At 43.7% G+C, this 23,458-nt stretch overlaps 1 protein-coding gene across 2 annotated transcripts in view; it reads right to left on the reverse strand.

Moving 5' to 3' along the window:
• Positions 1 to 23,458, reverse strand: part of HSPBAP1 (HSPB1 associated protein 1) — a 1,203,084-nt gene that overhangs the window by 673,826 nt on the left and 505,800 nt on the right. For both annotated transcript variants that reach the window (XM_086958822.1, XM_086958821.1), the window contains exon 5: positions 16,533 to 16,714. In XM_086958822.1, coding sequence (XP_086814948.1) covers positions 16,533 to 16,714 — 182 coding nt within the window. The remainder of the gene's footprint in view (positions 1 to 16,532; positions 16,715 to 23,458) is intronic.

A 23,458-nucleotide genomic window follows, 5' to 3' on the forward strand; every position in this document is an offset into this window, starting at 1 on the left:
GAGCAGGACCTTTCCTTCAAGACACACGCTAAAAAGACCGCAGGCGTGTGTTTTGGTCTGCTCCCGTCAGCCCGGAAGATCTTACCACTCCTCCCAGTGGCCTCTAGGAGGTTACTCATCCAGGGGCTCATCATCTCACGGCTGGATTTCAGTAACGCGTTGTTTCTGGGGGCCCCAGAATCCACCCTAAACAAACTGCAGCAAGTGCAGAACGCGGCCGCCAGGCTCCTGATGGACCTTCCCAGGCGTCAGTCGGCTCGCCCTGCGCTGAAGGCGCTGCATTGGCTCCCTGTCAGAGAGAGGGTGAAATTCAAAGCACTCTGTATGGCCCACAAAATTCTGCAGGGGAAAGGCCCACCTATCCTACGGGATATGGTTCAATCCTATAAGGCCTCCCGCGCCCTCCGCTCAGACCATCAACATCTGCTGCAAGTTACGAGGGTAAGGAAGGCAAGAACCGGTGGCAGAAGATTCTCCATAAATGTGGCCACACTGTGGAACTCTCTTCCTCTGTACTTGCGCTCGGAAACGAGCTTCTTACGTTTCCGCAAACTTTTAAAAACTCATCTGTTCCCTGCCTAATTCCTGTGTCTCTTGTATTGGCGTTTCTCCCTGGATGAGCGCGGGGATGCCCAAGGGTAACCAGGCGCGATATAAAACTCATTAATAATAATAATAATAATAATAATAATCGATGGCCAGGCTCAATAGCTCGGGGCACCAGACTCTTCGTGCCCAGTCCGGAGCCACAAGAATGACTTGGGCCTGCTTGCGCTTTATCTTGTTCAGCACTCTGGGAAGAAGTGGTACAGGCAGAAAGGCATACAGGAGGCTGCAATTCCACTTGTGATGAAAGGCGTCGGCGAGCGAGTGCCGCCTTGGAAACTCCAATGCGCAGAACTGCTGACATTGCGCGTTCTCTTCGGTGGCGAATAGATCTAACCAAGGCTCTCCCCACTGCTGAAAGAGACCTTGCAGCACCCAGTGTGAGGACATCATTCCTGATCCATCATGCACCGGCGGTGAGTTCGTCCACCCCGCTATTCACGGAACCCGCCAGGTCAACACCTGGCTGGTTCCCTGAACATCAGGATATGCCCTGATGTTCCAGCCATGTCCAAAGGTGAGGAGCCTCTTGATATAGTGTCCACGAACCCACCCGGCTATGTGTGTTGCAGTACCACGTGGCAGTGTTGTTGTCCTTGAACAACTGCACTACTCAGAAGGAAGGAATGCCTTCAGTGCAAGACAAATCACCCGGTACTTCAGAAGGTTGATGTGGAGCCCGGACTCCGTCGGAGACCAGAGACTCCTGATCTCCACCTCTCCCATGTGGCCGCCCCATCCCAGGAGTGACACATCCGTCACCACTGTGAATTCTGGTTGGGGAAGGAAGAGGGATCTGCTGCTGACCCAATCTTGATTCGTCAGCCACCACTGCAAGTGATTCGCAGTCCCTTCCGAGATCTGGACGGCATAGGAAAGATTGCCCTGATGCTGCGCCCACTGGAACTTCAGGTCTCACTGCAGAGACCGCATATACCATCTGGCATGATCCACTAGCAGGATGCAGAAAACCATGAGGCCCAGCAGCCAAACACAGTCATTCTCACCGAAATCGGGATAGAGGCTGAAATATCAGTATCATAGTCGGAATATCCCAGACTCGCTGCTCGGGAGGATAGGCCCGAAACTGCGCTGTATCCAGAACTGCTCTGATAAAAAGGAGCTTCTGAAAGGTAAGCAGGTGTGACTTCAGCACGTTGATAGTGAACCCTAGCAAATGTAGGAGGTCCACCATAGCCTGGAGGTCGGATACGACAGCCTGGGTCGATCCCGCCTTCAACAGCCAGTCGTCGAGATAGTGGAAGACTGGAATCCGTGATTTGCGCAGATGAGCTGCGACTACCGCTATCACTTTCGTGAACATCCGAGGGGCGCTAGTAAGGCCAAAGGGGAGCACGGTAAACTGAAATACTGGTGGCTTACCGTAAACCGTAGGTAACACCGGTGGGCAGGCAAGAAGGTGAGGTGAAAATAAGCTTCCTGCAAGTCCAACGCTACCCTCCAGTTTCCAGGGATGAGGGCAGTCGGGACCTGAGTCAAGGTTAACATTTTGAACTTTTCATTCCAGAGGAAGTGGTTGACGTCCCTGAGGTCTAAGATAGGGCGCAGGCCTTTGTCCTTATTGGGTACCGGGAAGTAGTGGGATTAGCAACCACAACCTACTCCTGGCACAGGGACTCGTTGGATAGCTCCCTTGACCAAGAGAGCCGTAACTTCCTGACGGAGAAGGGCCAAGTGATCCTCCGACATGCAATGGAGTGTTGGTGGCATGGAGAGAGGGTTAGTCTCGAAGGGGAGGGAATAGCCCTTCGGACTATCTGCAAAAGCCACCTCTCTGACGTGATGTTGTGCCAGTGGGGGAGGTGATGACAAATCCTTCGGCCCACTGGCAACTGGTGGCCCTGAAAAGTTGGGCTAGGAAGGTCTGGAGGCTGCTGCAGGGTGGGCATTGGTGGATTGGCCCGCCCGCTTGCCCCCAGATCTATGACACTGGGTTCCACGTCCCCGGCTACGCATAGGCTGGGCCGCCTGAGCAGCCCTGTGGCTCTGGGTGGAACGTGGTGGAGAACCCCTTCGGTATTCATGAAAGGGGCGAAAGGCAGACTGCATGGAGTGCTAGGTTGCTGCAAGGCCCAAGGATCTGGCTGTGGCCCAAAAGTCCTTGTAGCGCTTGAGGGGATTGCCTGCCTTGTCACCAAACAGGCGACAGCCATCAAAGGGCATGTCCAAAAGTGTGGATTGGACATCCCCAAAAAAGTCAGATGTTCTCAGCCAGGCGTAGCACCTCAGGGCTACCATTGTGGAAACCGTCCTACCCAGTTAGTCGGCAGTATCCAGCCCACACTGGATGGTAAACTTAGCTGCGTCTCAATCCTCAGCAACAGCGCGGGTGGCAGCACCTGGGTGACCATATCGCACACCGTGTGTGTATAACGGCCCAAAAGACATGTGGTGTTCACCAACCGCAGTCTTAAGCACGTGGAAGAAAACATCTACCCAAGATGGTCCAGCTTCTTAGATTCCCTATCTGGGGGAGCAGTAGGGAATGCGACTTTTGAGGATGAGGCTTGGACCACCAAGCTCTCAGGAGTAGGGTGTTGGGAGAGGAAAGTGTGTCGCCCGTTCGGTGACATTGAACAATCATCCTGTCCACAGGAGCCCCTGTGCTGGGCTTTGTCAAGCGGTCTTGAAGTGTTCTCTTGCCACGACTTGCACAGGAACAGGCGGTTGCTCTTTTCCCAACTCCACCTCCAGGATACCCAGAGCCAGTTATATAAAACTTGGCCCTCAAGGACTTCAAAGGGGGAAGGGGGAATTGGATAAAATAATAAACTAAGAAGAGACTGCTCTGGATCTGTTCGAGGCAAAAAAAATTCTTTATTGATATTCACCAGGACGTCAGATTAAAAAAAGTGTAGAACAGTGTGAAAAAATCACTGTTTGCTTAGCTATGTTGTTGAATCGGCCAACATGTTTCTGCCAACTGGTGACACTACACCGGCATTCTTCAGGGCCATATAAATAAGCTGTTGCTACTGCAAAAAAACACTCTAATGTTTTTCTATAAAGTGAAAAAGACAGACCAAGAATCCTCAAGGACTGTCAAACTAATGGTGTGGTCACATGGACTATCCTACCGTATCCCCTTTTGCAAATGTCTTGATGGAGGATACATTCCCAGCAGTATGTGGGAGTCAAACCTCACCTCACCCGGCAACGGCTCGGAGAATGAGGCCCCGCTCTCTCCGTCGGTACCTCTCGGCTGAATACGAAGCCGAGAGGTACCGACACCATTAGTTTGACAGTCCTTGAGGATTCTTGGTCTGTCTTTTTCACTTTATAGAAAAACATTAGAGTGTTTGCCATGTTGGCCGATTCAACAACATAGCTAAGCAAACAGTGATTTTTTCACACTGTTCTACACTTTTTTTAATCTGACGTCCTGGTGAATATCAATAAAGAATTTTTTTTGCCTCGAACGTCATTTTAAACATCACTTATTCACCTTTTTGTTTGCACTGCACTTTACCAGCACCACTCAGTGGCATGGACACTTCCACTGTATGAACCAGAATTGTGTGTTGTCTGGCAAATTCATCTGGGCCTGGACACACCACCCTGGTTCTAGACGTCCTACATGACGAGGCTCCGCCAAGTGGGTGGTCTGATAGGATATCTATCATACATCTAGTATCGCGTGACCACTTGGTCTGGTCCAGTGCAATCCAACAGTGTGGTTTCTCAATAAGGACCTAACAGGCTCAGCCTTTTGTCTCACAGACCCTCCAACTCTTCTTGTTTGTTCGTAGTCTCAGTAGGGGTTTTTGAGTATGGATGGTCTATAAATATAATCCCCTTGGCCCTTCCTAATTTGTTGTTTTTCTGTATTTGTTTCTCAACTGGGTAGGGTCCTACAAATCTAGGGATGAATTTTCTGTTTCCTTTTAACCTCAAGTTCTTTGTTCTTAACCAAACTCATCACCCTCCTTTAAACTGGGATCTTCCCTTTTTTTTTATCAGCTTGAACCTTATACTTCATTTTAGCCTGTTTAAGATTTTGAGAAGCATCTTGTTGAATCTTTTTAATATGAGCAACCAAGTCCATAACTGCCGGAACTGAGAGTTTGGTGTTTCTTACTGTAGAAGGTGGGTGCTGGCCATAGTTTAAATAGAACGGGGAATACCCTGTTGAAACATTTGTGGCGTTGTATGCAAATTCTGCTGTCCTCAAATAGTCAGACCAATTCCCACCTTGGTCCAACAGAAACAACCTCAAATACTGCTCTAATTTTTGGTTAACCCTCTCAGTCTGCCCGTCAGTCTCTGGGTGAAAACTGGTGGAATATCTTGCCTCTATTCCCAACCCTTTCAAGAAGGCCTTCCAGAAATGGGACAAAAACTGTGAACCTCGATCTGAAATGATAATCTTTGGGATTCCATGAAGCTTTACTATATGTGTGTTGAAATGACTCGCTAGCTGTTCAGACGTTGGCACCTCCCTTAAAGCTACAAAGTGTGCCATTTTGGTAAACACATCAACTACCACCCAAATAGTATCATAACCTTGACTGGCAGGCAAATCCACGATCAAATCCATAGTGACAGTATGCCATGGACCAGGAGGGGTGGGAATGGGTTGTAATAATCCTTTCGGGCCTGTCGTTCAGATTTTCCCTGAGCGCAGATTTCACATGTCTTCACATAAGTTTCTATGTCGGTGGTCATATGTGGCCACCAATAGTGTCTATTCACTAATTCTTTAGTTTTGTTTTCTCCCTTATGACCAGTCAACAGATTATCATGACATTCACGCAACACTTGGTTCTGTAATTCCTTGGTTGGAATATACAAGGCTCCTTTGTGATAAGGTAGTTGACCTTGGATTTCTCTTCCTTCTTCTTCTTCTTTAACCCATTCTCACATTTTTTCTGGGCTCATTATCGAAACAATCTGTTCTCCAAAGGTAACTGGAGTAGTAGCACAGATAATCTTCGAGTTTGGTATGATGACTTGATTCTGTTCCAAAGATTTCTTATCATCAGTATCAATCCTGACAAGGCATCGGCCTTTCCGTTTTGGTTTCTGGATCGGTAAGTGATAATAAAATCATACTCGGCAAAATACAGAGAAGATCTGAGTTGTCTTGGCGTCAAGGTCTTGGCACACTTCATAAATTTCAATTTTCTATGATCAGTAAAAACTGTCACTTGATGTCTGGCTCCCATTAGATAATGACACCATTCTTTGAAGGCATCTCTAATTGCCAACAATTCTTTGTCGGTAATGGTGTAGTTTTGCTCTGCTGGGGTTAGTTTTCTTGATCTGTAAGCTACGGGGTGTAGATGCCTAGTTACCTTGTGTCTTTGAGATAAGACACCTCCAATGGCCTGGTCCAAAGCATCTGTTTCACATAGAATGGTTCCGACGGATCGTCATGCAATAATACTGGGGCCGAGGTAAACCTTTCCTTTAACGATTTAAAAGCCTTCTCCGCTTCCTCAGACCATTCAAATTTAACACCTTTACGTAGTAATTTGGTAAGGGGCAATATCTTCTTAGAGAATTCATCAATAAACCTCCTATAGAAATTTGCAAAGCCAATAAAGCTCTGTACTTCCTTCACGCTGGTAGGAGATTTCCAGTTCACCACAGCTTGGATCTTACATTCGTCCATATTCATACCGGTTGAGGAAAGAACAAATCCCAGAAATTCCACCTTGGCCACTTTGAAAGCACACTTTTCCAGCTTTACGAACAATCGATTCTATCTGAGCTTCTGCAAAACCCCTCTCACTTGTTCTTGGTGTTGACGCGTGTCTTCAGAGTAAATTAAAATATCGTCGATGTAGGCAATTGCACATTGAACAATATATTCTCTCAGGATGTCATTAATGAAGAGCTGAAAGGCTGTAGGAGCATTACACAGGCCATAGGGCATAACCTGATATTCGAATAGTCCAAACCTAGTCCTGAAGGCCATTTTCCATTTGTCGCCCTCCTTCATCTTGATTAAATGATAGGCCCCTCTTAGGTCCAGTTTTGTATAAATGTGAGCACTCTTGACCTGATCCAATAGGACTGAGATAAGAGGAAGTGGAGAACAATTCTTCTTGGCTATCTTGTTTATGGCGCGATAATCTATACAGATTCTTAGATCACCTTCCTTCTTCGGCACAAAAAATAAGGGTGAGTACACTGGAGACTTAGACGGTTTGATGAACCCATTTGTCAAATACTTATCCAAGTATTCTCTCAGATGCTGGTGTTCCTTTTCTGTCAAGGCATAGACTCGACTGCAGGGTAGATTCGCACCTGCCTTCAGTTCTATGGTACAGTCATAGGTACGATGAGGCGGCAATTGTTCAGCTTCTTTTTCACTGAAGACGTCTTCAAAGTCTCTGTATTCTTGAGGTATCTCTTGTGAATTGATAACGAATATTGAAGCTCCATTCATGCACAAGGAACGCGCAGGGTTGTCTTCACAGTCCATTTCTTTTCTTCTTAGGCAATTTTCTTTACCATAAGTTGAATTCATTGTAATCATTCTTGTGCTCCAATCTATGGTGGGACTGTGTTCGGTTAACCAGGGTAACCCTAGAATGAGCTCAAATTGGGGTGCATCAATCAAGTTAAATTGAATAACTTCTTCATGCACGTCTCTGGAGGTTAATTGCAAGGGCTCAGTGTGACTTAAAATTGGTCCTGACGAAAGATTTGTGCCATCAACTGCCCTCACCGGTTCGCTTTTGGACTTTGGTATGGCCCTCAAACCTATTCTAGCCGCGAACTTGAAGTCACAAAAGTTCCCAGCAGCCCCTGAATCCACCATCACCCTCTGTGAGAATAGTTTCGCAAAATTTTATTTCCATGGATTGAATTAAATGAGGCGACGAGGACTGAAGCGTATTAGCCAGCTAGTGTTCCTTCGGAGTTGATTCTTGATTAGCATCCACCGGTCCAATTCCTCCTACAGGTGGTGCTGCTAGTTTTCCTTCGGCTTGAACAGAGTCTTGGGTTTCTTCGGACAAACCTTCACGAAGTGTCCATTTGAGCCACAGTACATACATAAATTCCCGAATCTTCTCTTCTCTTTCTTTTCCTTAGTCAGCGGGTCACGAATAGTTCCTATTTGCATAGGTTCCGCATTTGGTTGTCCTTCTACTGACCTGCTATATTCTGATCGAATTCGATCAAACATGTGCACCACTGGCCTAAGGTCCTTCCTCTTTTCACCCTTTTGTTCTCCTTGACAAAAGTCAATCCCTAGCACCAAATCCACTAATTCTGATATTTCTGTGGGTCGATTTGGAATTTGTGCCAGTACGTCCTTCAGCTCGTCTCGTAATCCACGATAAAAAAACGCGGCTCTCTTGCTTTCTGGCCAGTTTGTTTCTAACACCAGCTTATTAAACTGGGCTAGGTAAGCCACTAAATCCCGATTGCCTTGTTTTAACTCAAATAATTCGTTGTCTACAGCTTGCGATATTCTTCTTCTGTCGAAAATTCTGAGGAATTCTTTTTCAAACTAATCATAATTCTGCAAGATTGGGTCATCTCTTGAGACCATGGGCATAGACCATGCAGCGGCATCACCACTTAAGTAAGACAGAGCGAATGATACTCTTGACTGCGCATCTGGGAATATTGAAGGGCGGCACATAAAGTGGAGGGAACAGTGGGTGAAAAATATTTGAGCTTTCTGGGGATCTCCACTAAATCGTTCGGGAGAGGCCAATGGAATTACCGGGGATAGGGAGTGGATTACCTGAGTTGTTAATCTGTTTGCCCTCTCAGCTGGTGTTCCTATATTCTCCCTTCCAGTACTAAATGTTTTCCCTATCCTTTGAGCCAATTCTGCAGTTTCTTTCCTAGATTTCACTACTTCTTGTTTAAGGTTCTGATTCTCCTCTCTGACTGCAATCAATTCTTTTTGTATGGCCTCAAGCACAGTTCCTAAGGTCTGTAGATTTATTCCTTCAGCCATCCTGTTCAGGTGCAATAAAATAACGTGGGCACTTCACTCTGTCAAGCTGTCTTGAAGAGTTCTCTTGCCACGACTTGCACAGGAACAGGCGGTTGCTCTTTTCCCAACTCCACCTCCAGGATACCCAGAGCCAGTTATATAAAACTTGCCCCCAAGGACCCCAAAGGGGGAAGGGGGAATTGGATAAAATAATAAACTAAGAAGAGACTGCTCTGGATCTGTTCTTTTCAGCTTCTTCCTTTTAGTCGATAGTTTTCTGTCAACCTTTAGAAGCCCCAATGCACATAAGACAAGAAACATTAAATTCCTTCCTATTTCTCCAGAATCTTCTATTCTATTATAACTGCTTCTTACCTAACAATCCAGATACTAGTGCTACTCTTCTCTTGTGTATGCCTTCTGTATTCACTACTCTTGAGCTTCTGGAATATAGACTTAAGTTAATTCTCTTTTTAATAGATATATATATATATATATGTGTTCCTGCCTATAACCCTTTCATACTGCTCTTACCTCCTATTACAAGCTCCTTCTTCTTAAGTAATACCTTAATGTGAATATTTCTCTACATAGTTATTATGTTTGTCTTAAGTAGTTCTTCTCATTATGTCTTTCAGGAATTTCCTTATGTTGCTGGCTCTTCTCTGGTAAGTATTTCCTTATCTGTATTCTCTCTCAGGAAAAACCTCTAGAATTACATTGCCTTTGATATTGTCCATTCATAAGCATTTCACACACTATTTACTTAATTTCTCTCTAGCATGCATGCACTTATCTGAATCTTCTTTTTCTGTATCCTCTTTCTCAGGTTACTTGCGGACTGCTGCAGCTCTACTGCTCGAGCCACGACATCTCTTGAGGACTGGACACGGTGAGTAGATTCTTTTGTTCTTCAGTTCATTGGTTTTTGTGGAAAAAACAAGGTTCTAAGGATATGAAAACTTGGTCCGTGAAACGGTATTAGAAAGTTCTCAGTAACGCTACAAGTCAGATTTTTACTGGAACTCCGAGAGCTCTGACTGTCTCCCTCAGAAACTTCAGTCAAGTGCGCATTAACATTGTCGCGAGCGCTTCACCAAAGCCTTTCGCACCTGGAGTGGAAACAACAACTAGACCGCCGACTCGTCTTCCGAGTCGGCGGCCATCTTTAAGTTCTGCTTGTGAACCACTGAACACTAACAGCGGTTCTGAGTGGTCTTTTCTCTGCTGATTCAGCCACTTCTACTTTCATGGTGCATACAGAATGATGTTGCCCTTTTGAAGACTTGACAGTTCTAACAGGCTTGGACTGAGAGCCCAGAAGGATGTCAGTGAGACCCTCATTAAAAGGCAGCAGAGGTTCTGACGAGGCTGCTGCAGGCTGAAGGAGGATAGTCCTGACAGCCACTGTAGGAATCTCAAGGCCCAAGGCCTCAGCTGCCCTACGCAACACCACAGTGTAGCGAGCCCCCTCCTCTATAGCCACAGTAGGGGGAGAAAGCATACCAACGTCTGGGGAGGTATCCAGACAACTGGCATCACCCAATTCCTCTTGCCAGTCCGGCTCCTCAAGTTGGTCTGCTATAGGGTCAACTGGCCCCTCCCAGTCCTCTTCAGCCTCCTCTGGCTGCCAATCAGGGTGATAGGGAACCCCAGGGATGGACAGCGGTACAAAAGTACCCAGCAACTTCGGTCCGGCGCCGTGTCTAAGTCTAGGGTGAGGTTGGGGTCGACGAAGGTTGGGGGCACAACTGACATCGGGTCGTAGTCACTAGAATTGGCGCCTGCCAAGTTACAGTGAGCTTGACCGGTGGCAATCCTTATCCAGGCATGGATCCATGGGGGCTCTCCAGCGCCGAGGCCAGAGCCACCGGCATCGAAGGCTCAGGGCCCCCAGCTGAGTCAGCGAGGCCTGAAGGCACGCCAGCGGAGTCGGGCTGCCCAAAAATGCTATGGAGCGGTTCGTAACATGCACGAAGTTGGGCAGGGGATGCTCCGGGAAAGGGAGGGAAGCATGGAGCCGTCCCAGCGGGCTCCGAAGATGGAGCCAGAGAGTGACGATGCTCCAGGACCTGCGTCGCATTAGCCGACGGACGGGGAGAAAGGGAAGAGCGACGATGCTTCTTCGCTTTCTTCTTGTGCTTTGACTCTTCAAAGCCTTCAACACAGTCTCCCTCACCAGAAGACTCCACGAGATTGGCATACAAAGATCTGTTGACAAATGGATCTGCTCCTTCCTCACGAGAAGAAACCACAGGGTCAGGCTGTCACTCTTCACATCAGAGACCAAGAGATTGAGATGCAGAATCCCACAGGAGTCGTCCCTCAGCTCCACCCTCTACCCTATACATTACATCACTCGCAACACTGTCTGCTCACAATACATCGCTGTCTTCTCCTACGCCGATGACACCCAATTCATCGTCTCCCTGACAGACAAGACAACCACCACCAGGACCAACTTCACCAACTGCATGACAATGGTAGCAGACTGAATACAAACCAAATTCCTGCAGCTCAACTCCCACAAGACAGAAGTCAACATGAGCTCCCCATGGGACTCCACCTGGTTGTCATTGGAGCTAGGACTAACATCCACAGGGAACGCAGGAAATCTTGATGACAAGTTTAACAAGACGGCTCAAGTCAAAGCAGTATGCACCTCCTGCTACCATATCCTACACATGCAGCTAAAGATCTTCAAATGGTGGCTTCAGAACATCAGAAGGAACTTCACACAAGCACTCATCACCAGCTGGCTAGACTAAGGTAACACACTACACCAGCATCTCCAAACAACTCCTACACAGACTCCAAACCATCCAGAACACTGCTGTAAAACTCACACTCAACCTCCCAGGCTGGACCCACATCAAACCGCACCTCAAAAAACGTCACAAGCGCAGCCAATTTAAACTTCTTATGCACACATACAAAGCCCTACACAACACAGGCTAAAATATCTGAATAGCTGCATACACTTTTACCAAACCACCTGACATCTACACTCTGTCTCACACATATTCCTCACATCCGCAGAGGCAAAACTGGAGGTCGCTCATTCCCCTACCTTGCACCCAAGACATGGGACAACCTCCTTCAACACATCAGAGACTCTTCTTCACGGCTTGAGTTTCGCAAGAAGCTGAAGACATAGCTCTTTGTATAAGCACCGTGGGGACCTCACACCTACATACATGCCTAAGCACCTGGATACCTTCTCAGGTTATTAGTGTGCTATACATATCAATAACATAAAATAGCTGTAACACTGAAACCCTATACACTGAAGGAGAAAAGAGGATAATAAATCAGATTCATGGCAAGAGGTTACCCAAGGAAAGTTGTAAGAGTAGCCAAGTCAAAAGTACAATGGTACACATCTAGAAACTTTACTTGCAAACAAGTCACATAAGGTTAACAACACTGTCAGGATGATTACAACATACAATGCAGAATCACAGTCCATAATGCCGATCAGGTCTCAACAAGAGAAAGTGATTTAAAATGACCCCATTCCAAGTAAATCTGTTTCAGCCCAACCAGCAATTACTTATAGGAATGCACAATTATCAAGGGCTATCGTAGTACACAGTCATTGTACAACTCAAGCAAGTTGACCAGGACAACAGAAAAGATTACCTTTCCACTGTGGAAAATGTAACGCTTGTAGACCTAGCAGGAGAGAACGCTATACAAATTCTCAACTGGTCTTCCCAATCCAAACAGGAGTACTCAAGCATTTGAGAACAATCCACAACTGAGATATCTCCTATACAGTGGTCATACACTGACAAACATTGCTTGACGAAGATCCTGACAAACGCTTCATTTTTGGTGTTGACAGAGTTCAATTGAACCCTTGAGGAGGAGACATGAAGTGGAAACTGCGATTATTGGAATCAGAATACATCCTCCCCTCGAATTCTAAATCCCCACAAAGATTGGATGCGGATGAAGAACTCCATGTTCACACAGGAGATTAGCAGGATCAATGTGATATAATGTCTGTTTCTGATTTGTCAGTTTGGCATTGCTGTATGGTTTGATCTCTAGTCAAGTTTCAATTATATATTGATGATGAATTCATGTAGGTAAAATGTTGCATTTTTAAGATTTTTTATAAGCATTTTGCACTTTTTTTTCCACTTGTCACTTAAACCTCACAGAACAGCTATGTAGAGATCATGTTATAACAGTATATGGGGTCGGACGAATTACACCCACGTGGGTGATGTAATGGTCCATCTGTGGAAATATGATCACACCATTCCACATATATCGAAAATTGCAGTGCTTTGTATTTGGGCTATCGGTGCATATAATGTTTTATGCATGTGGTGAATCCTATTCCAACAGTTCTCACTCTAACTCTCCCCTAAGTAGGGTTTCTTTTTACCTTTACGAGATTCAGTTAATTACAACACAGGCACTTTCTGGCATGTATCACTTTTTCATGTAAACTCAACATGACTAATCAAAAGCAGCCCCACAGGGATCAGAGCCATCCTGACATACTACAACCCTGGCAGGAGCCTCCGCTCCTCCAATCACTCTTTCCTCCACATCCCTCGTACTCGGAAAGCCAGATGGGGTGGTAAGGCTTTCTCCCTCCTGGCCCCTAAATGGTGGAACGATCTTCCATTAGAACTCAGGTCCCTCCCCTCCCTCCAAACTTTCAGAGCAGCCCTTAAAACTCGCCTCTTTGTCCAAGCGTACATGTAAGTGCATGTCTGTTCGCTCTCTGTTCTTTTTTGCTAGGCGCCTTGACACCTTCGGGTTTTAGTTTGCGCGGTATAAGTTGCAAAATAAATAAATAAATAACGTTATTGTGGAAATCAAAAGTATTTCTCATATGTCCCTAGGAACTGAATAAGTAGAATTTTTATTTACTTGTGTATACATTTCTTTACATTTATTTTGGCAAGATGTATGAATTATTATCATGGCAAAGATTATCCTTACCATGTTGCTGTGAATAGAATTTGACCAATAAGATTGATAACATGAATTTGAAGTTTTTCTTCTATGTTTATGAGGGGTTGACACCTGTATTTCCTAAGGGTACTAATGTTGTATTGATTTGAGGAAGGTGATATGCCGAAACACGTCACCATTTGTGGAACTAAGAAAAGGAGTGCTGTCTGTTTGTTCTTTTCAGACCGTGGAGGAGGCCGTTTACTTTCAATTGAGTACAGGACCCGTCATCCGCATACAGCACTGGCGCTGCAAGCTGAATGTAGGTGGCATGCAGGAAGGACATATGAGATAATTTTAAATGAGTGTATATTAAGTGGCGTGCAACTCATTTAGGCATATGATGATCTGGTGACAATGGTTCTGTTGAAGGCAGATATATTTAGCTTCATCAAAATAATGAAGATACAGAAAATGTGGATATCACAAGATAAACTCTGTTGAATTCCCACAAAATTAAGTTGGGATGGAAAAATCCCATCTACGCTGTTTTCAACTTATAATAATGTAGGGATTTCTGGCATATTTTCATTAACATGACGTTAGTGTAGGTGCATATGAAGTGCTATTTGAATGGTCTGAAAGTAATGTGTATTTTTTCTTGGGCTATGCTTTACTACTTTTTTATTCTGTTTCTTATTTTTTATAGTTATGTTTTTCAAAATATGTTTTATTTAGTTGAATTGTAGCCCACTAGGGATTTGTTTATCCAATGGTTTTAAGATAAGGGGTCTGTTTTAACTTATTTTAATGGTTACACTGTATTCCTAAAGAAAATCTGTGCATACACCAATCGAAGTCTGAAAGGGTGTGTTAACAAAAATGAAATAAATCTGTAAATCAAAGATTCTGTCGACCAGAAGGTCTCCCAGCAACCTGTATTGGAGTAAACTCTGTAAGCAAAGGCACGACACACATTCATGAAATTCAATAAATAGACTTCCAATGAGGATGATACAACTTTGAAAAAACAAAGTCAGTGCACAGATATCAAGCGCCAAATCAATAGTGGGGATACATTTTGCGGCTCTGTACTTAGTTTGAAGTATAGTGTGCACTATCACAGGAATGACTGATTTGCATTTCTTTCATCAGCAAAAATGAAATGTTTTATTTTGTCAAACAAAAACAAAGAAACTCTTCCTAGTAGAAGCAACACGCTTAAGGTGGAGAACTTCAAAGATTCTGAAACAGAATAATTGGTCTTTCATTTGTCACAGAAAATGTGTGATTAGTTAGTCATTGTCCCCACCTGTCCCAATTCTAAACAGCTGGTAGTTCTAAAAACCTGAAAACAAAAATTCTTTAAAAAGATCCAACTTAATAAGTGGTAAATGTTTGATGGGTAGGCAAAGCCATTAGAATTTTACCCTGTTCCGTCATTGCACTGGGAATATCACACGAGCCGCTACTCTGTTATTTTTAGCCCCACAAGTGGAGCAGTTGGGATGGAGGAGGCCAGTGAAAATGCTTAGATTCAATCTGAGTAAGGTAGATCACAGAATTTGATACTGGTGCTTGGTGTTCTACCCCGCCATTGATCTCCCACGGCCACAAGGCTTAGGCCTTCTTTGACCTCGCATTAGATTTAGTCCCCAGGACAGTCTCATGAATTAATGTCAATATGTCAACTTGTGGTCTGACATTATAGCTGAGATAGTAAGAATAAGGAGTATAAGATTTCTACTTAGAACATGGCTGGAGAGTGATGCATCCTCTAGCAACCAGAGCAGCCTTCAGAAAGCTGTACAATTTGTGTTTTTGACTGTTACAAGAAAACAATGTCAGCCTTGGCTGTTCTGTGTCTGGTACAAAGTAATTCTCATTACTGAACAATGGAAATTCTATATATTCTCTGTTGGTTAGGTTTGTAACAATCACCCCTCATGAACTGGTAATAGATTCAGAGGCAACATGCAGTACTCTATAGACCAAAAAGACTGGACAGAACAGGTGCAATCTACCAATTTTGCCTACTCAATGCCTGTCTGGAGTGAATCCATAGAGCAGACTTCATTACTCACGCTCCCATCGGGCCAGGCCTCTGTGGCACAAAGAGTTAAAGAGGCACAAGTTCAAGAAGCCTTACCCTTCGGAAATATGTTCTTTAAAACAAGGGCACAAGTGGGTTGTCAGGAACCAATCAGAATATGGGCCAAGTTGTGTCCACACAGGCCAGTGAGAAGATCCCATCAATGGAAATGAAGATAGTTGGATCTAGTTCACAAGTGGTAACCAATAGGAAAGGATATATGCAGCATCTTTTTGTGAACTAATCAATATTCAAGGCACATCTGAAATCCGTTGGTAGAGTCCATAAGTTTAGAATTGATATCATGAGTATTTAGTATTCTACACATAATAAAAATAAATATATAGTTGGTCAAGCACAGACATCAATTTAGGCTTTAGGTAGTCTATCAGTCACTTCCACTGAAGAACGCTTTAAGAAAGTTAAATTTTTTCAAAACTAGGCACCATGCATACCAAACTTCATAACAAATAAGACTCCCAAAATGGCCACCAGAGAAAAAAGAGCCCAAATGTAGCACAAATATTACCCAGATGTAGCCCACATATAGCCCAATGCTTAGTGGCATTAAGACTCCTTCTGAGGCTGAGGGATCTTAGAAATTTACGAATCCTTAGAGCTCAATTCAAACCAAATGCAGTAAAACCTAGCTCGCTGCACCAACTACTATAACTTGAGTTTGGGCAGCAATGAGACAGCTTTATTTTTTGTAACCTGCCAGTTTTTATCATTCCACTAAACAAAATGGAACCTTACTTTTTGTGAGTACGTCTATCGCATGCTGGATCTCTATAATCACCAAAATATTGTAACAGAAGCTAGGCCTAAGTTAAATTAAGAATCACTATATGCTGGTACCCCGCATCCAAGGCAAAACGTCAACAGTCCAAAAAGGAGCAAAAAATGATATACTTCTAATCAAGTAGGGGGACGGGTGATAATAAAGTTCACAATGAATACAACTTCAGTCAACTGTTCATAAAGAGAGTTTACCTGAAACATGTCTGTATGGTTGCTCAACAGCATGGCCAAGTATTTATAATCTGCATACGCCCAGTAGTCGCCAGAATCAAATGGTGCAAAGGGTGATGGGAATATTGGTTTTCTACAGCTCCAAGCCAGAAATTGCTCCACTGTGGCATCTACATAATTGCACTGAGTTTCAAATTGAATATCTATAGAATAGATAACAGAAGTCGTAAGTATAAGAAACAAAAATCTGTGCTTGAAGTAAAAAATATTTTTTAGTTATTAATACTTATGGGTGCAACGCTAGAGCCCAACATGGTTTTTCAAACTGCAAATGTTCAAGTTTTTATTTTTTTATTTTAGAAAGGCTTTATTGATCATAGTTATATGATTATAAGATATTAAAAAATCTGTAATGAACAACAGAATTATGCATTAATACAGAAGATAGTGTAAAATAGATCATATCTAGAATAATACATGTAGACCTATGAATAATTCAAAACCGGAACAAAAGGAATGTATACAAAAATCCATGCATGACCAATAAGGAATTTAGAAAGATAAAGTAAAAAGGAAAATAACGGGAAGAGAAGAAAAAGAGAAAATGAAAATGATAAAGAACTGAACAATGGGGAATTAATGAAAAGTTAGACATTTTAAGAAGTAAATAAGACGTGAAGCCTATGTAATAATAAACATGAAGAATTCTATAAAAAACAACAATCATTGAGAATCATCATATTATAAAGTATCTATATGAATTTATATAGTCAAAGAACTTTATTCAAATTGAACAATGAAATTCATAAAAGTATAAAAACATAAAAGCATCATATATAAAGTTTACAGATAAATGTGGTAATGAATTAACAACTGTACGTAATTATCGAATCAATTACGATTTTCAAGGGAGTTTAGGAACCTCTCCAATCAAAGGCTGATGTAAAGCACACAAAATAGCAGTAGTATTTAGATGAATAATAAGAGGAGACCATAGAGTTTATCTTTTCATTGCAAGTGAGAAAGGTGCAATATAAGCTCTAACAAGCCCATGGGTATAACATATTTCATATATCAGCCAGCTCAAAACAAATGTTTTTTTAGTTCTTCCAGGTTTTGGTGATATGTTGTAATACAACTGCTAGCAAAATCAGGAATTTAAATATTTAACATTACAATCACTCCAGTCTTCTGATAAGCTGCCTAGGAATAGAGTGGCTTAGGAAAAAGGCAAATTTGATTGAAATACAGAATTTATCTGTTCCCAAACCTTAATACAAAACTGGTGAGTATAATGGCAACTAAATAGTAAGTGTTTGTAGTTGTGTCACATTCATCACATGACCAGCATGTGGTAGGTATGTTGGGAGTTATTTTAGACAAAATTTGAGAAGTTATAAGAAGTCTATTATATACAAAAAAGGATCGGTAGTGTTTGCTGTCCTTGAAGATTTTCTAATACTGAGACAATTCTTTTACCCAGATTAAAAAAACAGTTAACATTGAGATATTCTTTCTACTTCAGTTCCACCTGTGATTTGTGCCTCTCAGTATCTGAAGATCTAATAATTTTATATAGTGTGGATGTCGATGGTCTTGAAACAAGAGTATCAAAAATTTGATTATCTGATATTGGGACTGCATTAGTGATCAGAAGTTTAGCATACATAGCAGATACAATTTGTTCTCAAATATTACATTTGTATTTAAATGATGTTAGACCTGGCACCATTGGCGTGGGTTTCCCTTCCATTTTTTTTCCAGCTGCCTCATGTGTTTTTGCTATGTTTTTGCTGGTCTAGATGCTTTGGGCACTTTGCCACTGCTGTTCAGTGCCAAAGTGCAAGTGACCCTATTGTAAATTATTGTCATCGATTATTGACTCCATGATTGGCTATTTGATTTACTTGTCAGACCCTAGTACAGTGCACCATGTGTGCCCAGGGTCCGTAAATCAAATGCTGCTAGTGGGCTTGCAGCACTGCTTGTGCCACCCAAAGAAGCAGCTTGTAAAATACGGCTCAGGCCTGTCATTGCAGAGCCTGCGTGCAGTCTAGGACTACCATGTCGACTTGGCAAGTGCACCCACTTGCCAGTCCCTAAACCTTCTCTTTTCTACATATTAGTCACACCTAAGGAAGGCCCAAGGGCAGGGTGCATTGTATGTAAAAGGAAGGACATGCCCTGATGTGTGTGGCATGTCCTGATAGTGAATTGCAGCCAATTTCGTTTTTCACTATTGCAAGGTTGCATGTTCCCATAGGGCACAATGGGCAGTTTGATTATAACATCTTATAATCCTAACTGACCCAGGGAAAAGGGTATAAATTCGAAATTAGTATGCCTGAACTCAGAATGTTAAAATACATCTTTTAGTGATTGTGATTTTTACATTCTGTGTTCGAAAATACCACTTTTAGAAAGTAGGTATTTTCTTGACTAACCATCTAGTTTGTCTCGGCTGGGTTTTGGAATTCCATGTCTGGTTTGTGAGTGACAGGGGGCAGGAGAGGGTGTTGGCTCCAGTGGTCTGATAAGTCAGTGCTGAGCTGAATAGGACCTGCATTGAATAGAGAATAGGAGACAGAGATTTCCTTTCACTGACCTGAGCCCTCATAGAATCGAGAGTAGGGGGAGGAGACTTCCTTTCAGCTACCTGGGCCAGGTCTGCTCTCAAACAATGCTGTCCCACCTCCTGCCCGGAAGCTGCACCCAGGAGGATGATGAGGACAGAACTGATTTTGGCTGGGCACAGGCACCCTCTGCCTTCAGAGGACAAATGATTTTGCAGTATATATATTGGGGCCCAGACATTGGCATTTACTCTATCACTTATTTTGTAATTTTGTGATAAAAACCCCTTCCACGCTGATGACGAGCTGGGCTCGTCATGGCGTAGCCTCCTCGCACGCTGATGACGAGCCCAGCTCGTCACGTAAAGTGCGTTTTCGCAAATCCGAGCGTGCGAGCGGAATTCCGCTAGCGCGCATGGTGTTAACAATTATTGATGTAGAACTCAGCTATTGAATAGGGTCCATTACTTCATGAGCCTTTTTAAGTAATATAATGTAAACAAGATGGTGCCTTAACACAGGGTCACATCGCCTCATTAAATTGAAGCTTAACACCATCTTCAATCCAGTAAACCACGGGCGAACGTAAGGAGTTACATTTTGAAGTGTCTAACATTTGCGGTATGACTTTTGCTCCCACAGCATCAGCATCCACACAGCACTGCTTCACGTAGTGAAACCTGGAGGTCCTTCTTAACATTCAACATAGCTTCTTCTCTGGTTGTGAAGATGGATTTTTAAATATTCAAACCCTCTGGAAGCTATAAATGTTCCATGATTTTTACAAAAAAACCTTGAAGGGCATTTGAACCTACTTACTGCAAAGTGAAGAAAATCCTCAAATTTGACTAACATGCCTTATGAGAAAAATGTATCAGAAATGCAGTTTTCCGAGATAAATGTTTAAGTTGGCACACATACATTGGGAAAGGCATATGTTGCATATGTTGCCAAACTGGAATTTAGTTCAGACATGAGGATAAAAAGCTCTGAGGCTGTTCCTTCAATTCCCTTAACAAATTCTGTCAGAATTCTCTCACAATAGAGAAGACAAATGCAACGCTTCCAACGGTCTTCTTCCTTAATGAGAGATAGCTGAAGTGATGGCTACAGCAAGCCATTTTCCCACGTTCCAAATGACAGAGATGCATCACATATAGAGGACCATGCAGAGGGTGGATTTCCTTGTCTATGCAAGAGACAATGTGTCCTCTTCACTTCTTGACACCTTCTTGTTGACAGAGCCCTAATTCAAGAAGATATTCAGACAATTATTCACTCAAGTGCTTGTGCTAAAAGAACGCAAGAGTCAAGCTGCTAAGTGTAGACAGCCTGTGTCAAGTTGTCGTATCTTTCTATTGCCCTTGTGGTAAGATGAGGATGTAACTGCATAAAAATGCTATTTGGAATGACATATATTGCCATTACAGATACATTTGTCTGCCACATCTAGGATCTCATTGAGAGCGAGAGCTGCATGAGCCTAATGATCAATCTCTCGACTGGAGGAAGAGGGCACAAATATCATATGAACCAGGCTATCAAAGATGTGTCCTTCCAGGAAAGGCTTGTGTAATTTTTTCAGGCAAAGCACGATTGTTATTTCCTTTACCGCACTAAACTATCTCTGGATTATCACATATCTTAAATATCTCTTAAGATGCTCACAGTGGAGCATCCACTCATAGCATTCTTGGCACTTTTAGGATCTATTTGAGAACGACACAACGATGTGGTAACTCTCTCAGTATTTAACAGAATTTGTGGCGAGAGAACTATGGAAATTCTTATCATGCATCAATGTTTGTGCTCAAACACTGCAGCTGGTTTAAAGGTGTAAGAGAGGATGTTCTCTGGTTCATGGGCAATCCAAACCTGAACGCCAAGTTGGCCACCCAGTGAATGAGTGTTCTGCTTGGACTGTGAAAATTGCTGGATTGGAAAGCTACCTTATTAGGCACACATGTATCCTGCCCTCCATTAAGTAAAGATCCACATAATGCCCATCCCATCTTGAGTAAGAAGGCACTTGAGCTGACTGTGCAATGATGTATTGAACAAGACCACGAAGCAACTGAAATCTTTTTTATTAGTAACAGAATTACCCTCTGCACAGCCACCCTGTGGAGAGGCGACATTCTTATGGTCTTGACAAAACCTAGCTGTCTCTCCACCTGCCATGATTTTCTCTTCAGTTGGAAGTAATGGAACCATTGCGATTTCATTAGCGCATAGAGACGTAGAGACGTTTTCTATTGATACCTTTTGCAAGAGCAGTTATACCTTCTTCAGAAACAATATCAAATGGTGGAATGTGGCAAGACTTTCTGTGACCTTCAAAACAAAACCCATGCTTCGGATATTATAATCTAGAGTAGAAACAGGATGAACGTGCCACAGACGTTAACTTAAATATATACAATACAAATGAACAAGTTAATTACCTTCTGAGAGAAACATTAGTTAGTGATAGATTCCTTACCTTATAATTAATCCCAGGCGTCAGACTGGATCTGGAAAGTTTTCATCAGCAGTATCCCTGCGCGTCGGAAGGGGGCGTTGTGCGGCTCTGCGTTCGTTGGCGTTCCGGTCGCTGAGTTGACGTCGCGGCAGCTACTTAGATGCCGACCTCGCTTGCGGACGTCAGTTCTGTACACAACTTTCCACATCAGGAATGCAGAGCCTTGCAAGATACTGACCACTATTGCATTGAAACGAGGGCCCTGAAAGGGCTTGACCTTAACCCTAGAAATCGGTTCGCAGAACGGGGAGGATGGGTGGGGCAGTAAGGAATCTATCACTAACTAATGTTTCTTACAGATATATTGTTACTGAAGGTAAGTAACTTGTTCATCTGAAAAAAACACATAGTGATAGATTCCTTACCTTAGAATAGATACCCCAGCAATACCAACCAACCCCAGTAGTAGGTCTACGAACCAAGATCACACCAGGAATTCCCGGTGATAGAACACTCAAAGAAGCCGTCTCTCCGGACTTGGCTGTCCAGGCAATAGTGCTTAGTAAAAGTGTGCAACGAGGCCCACTTAGCTGCCTGACAGATGTCTTGTAAGGGGACACCATGTCCCAATGCCGTAGTGGCCGCCGTCGCCCTGGTGGAATGGGTTCACAGACTCACCGGAGGCTCCTTCTTCGCCAGAGAATAACAGGCTTTAATATACAAGACAACCCATTGGGAGATAGTCCGTTTGTGTAAGGCCCGACCTTTCTTGGCGCCTACGTAGCCAACCAAGAGCTGGTTATCCACCCGGAACTGTTGTGTGCGATTTGTATAAAATGAGAGCGCATGGTTTGGGTTCAAACGGTGGAGCCTCTCTTCCTTTCTGGAAGGGTGTGGAAAATGATGGCCTGCTCGATGGGAAAGGCAGTGACAACCTTTGGCAGAAAGGATGACAGTGTTATGAGCACAAGCTTGTCCGGATGGACATACAGAAAACGAGGTTTACAAGAAAGAGCCTGGAGCTCACTCCCTCTCCTGGCAGAGGTGATGGCAACCAGGAAAGCAGTCTTCAAAGTTAATAGACGAAGAGGACAGTTGTGGAGAGGCTCAAAGGGGGCGCACATCAAGTATGTAAGAACCATGTTCAAGTCCCACTTTGGCATTAAGAAGTGAATAGGAGGGAAAAGATGAGTAATGCCTTTAAGAAATCTATTTACAGTAGGGGATTTGAATAGAGAGGGCTGATTATGAAGCCTAAGAAAGGCTGAAATTCCAGAAAGGTAGCCCGTCACAGTGCCCAGAGCAAAACCCTGCTGGGCCAGAGAAAGAAAGAACAGAAGGACTTCTGAAAGAGGGGCAGAAAGGGGATCCACAGCCGTTTCTGTGCACCATGCCACAAACTTGTTCCACCTGCAGGCGTATACCAACTTAGTGGCGGGATGCCTGGTTGCCAGATGACATCACAGACTTTGGGAGGCAAGTTAAAGGAATCAACTGCCGCCGCTCAATCTCCGAGCAAAGAGGTGGAGACTGGACCGGTTCAGGTGGAGGAACGTCCCCTGCTGCTGCAACAGAAGATCTTACCGAAGAGGCAGACAGATCGATTGTTGGGATACCAAACTCTCCGAACCCAGTCCAGAGCCACAAGAAGAACTTGGGCCCGGTTGCACCTGATCTTCTTCAGCACTATGGGCAGAAGTGGTATAGGCGGAAAGGCATACAACAGACCTCAACTCCACTTGCGGCGAAAAGCGTTATCAAACTCTTCGAACCCAGTCCAGAGCCACAAGAATAACTTGGGCCCGGTTGCGCCTGATCTTCTTCAGCACTATGGGCAGAAGTGGTATAGGCGGAAAGGCGTACAACAGACCGCAACTCCACTTGCAACAAAAAGCGTTGCCTAGCGAGTGACG

Source organism: Lissotriton vulgaris, chromosome 2_1 (assembly GCF_964263255.1).
Source record: "Lissotriton vulgaris chromosome 2_1, aLisVul1.2, whole genome shotgun sequence".
NCBI classification, from domain to species: domain Eukaryota; kingdom Metazoa; phylum Chordata; class Amphibia; order Caudata; family Salamandridae; genus Lissotriton; species Lissotriton vulgaris.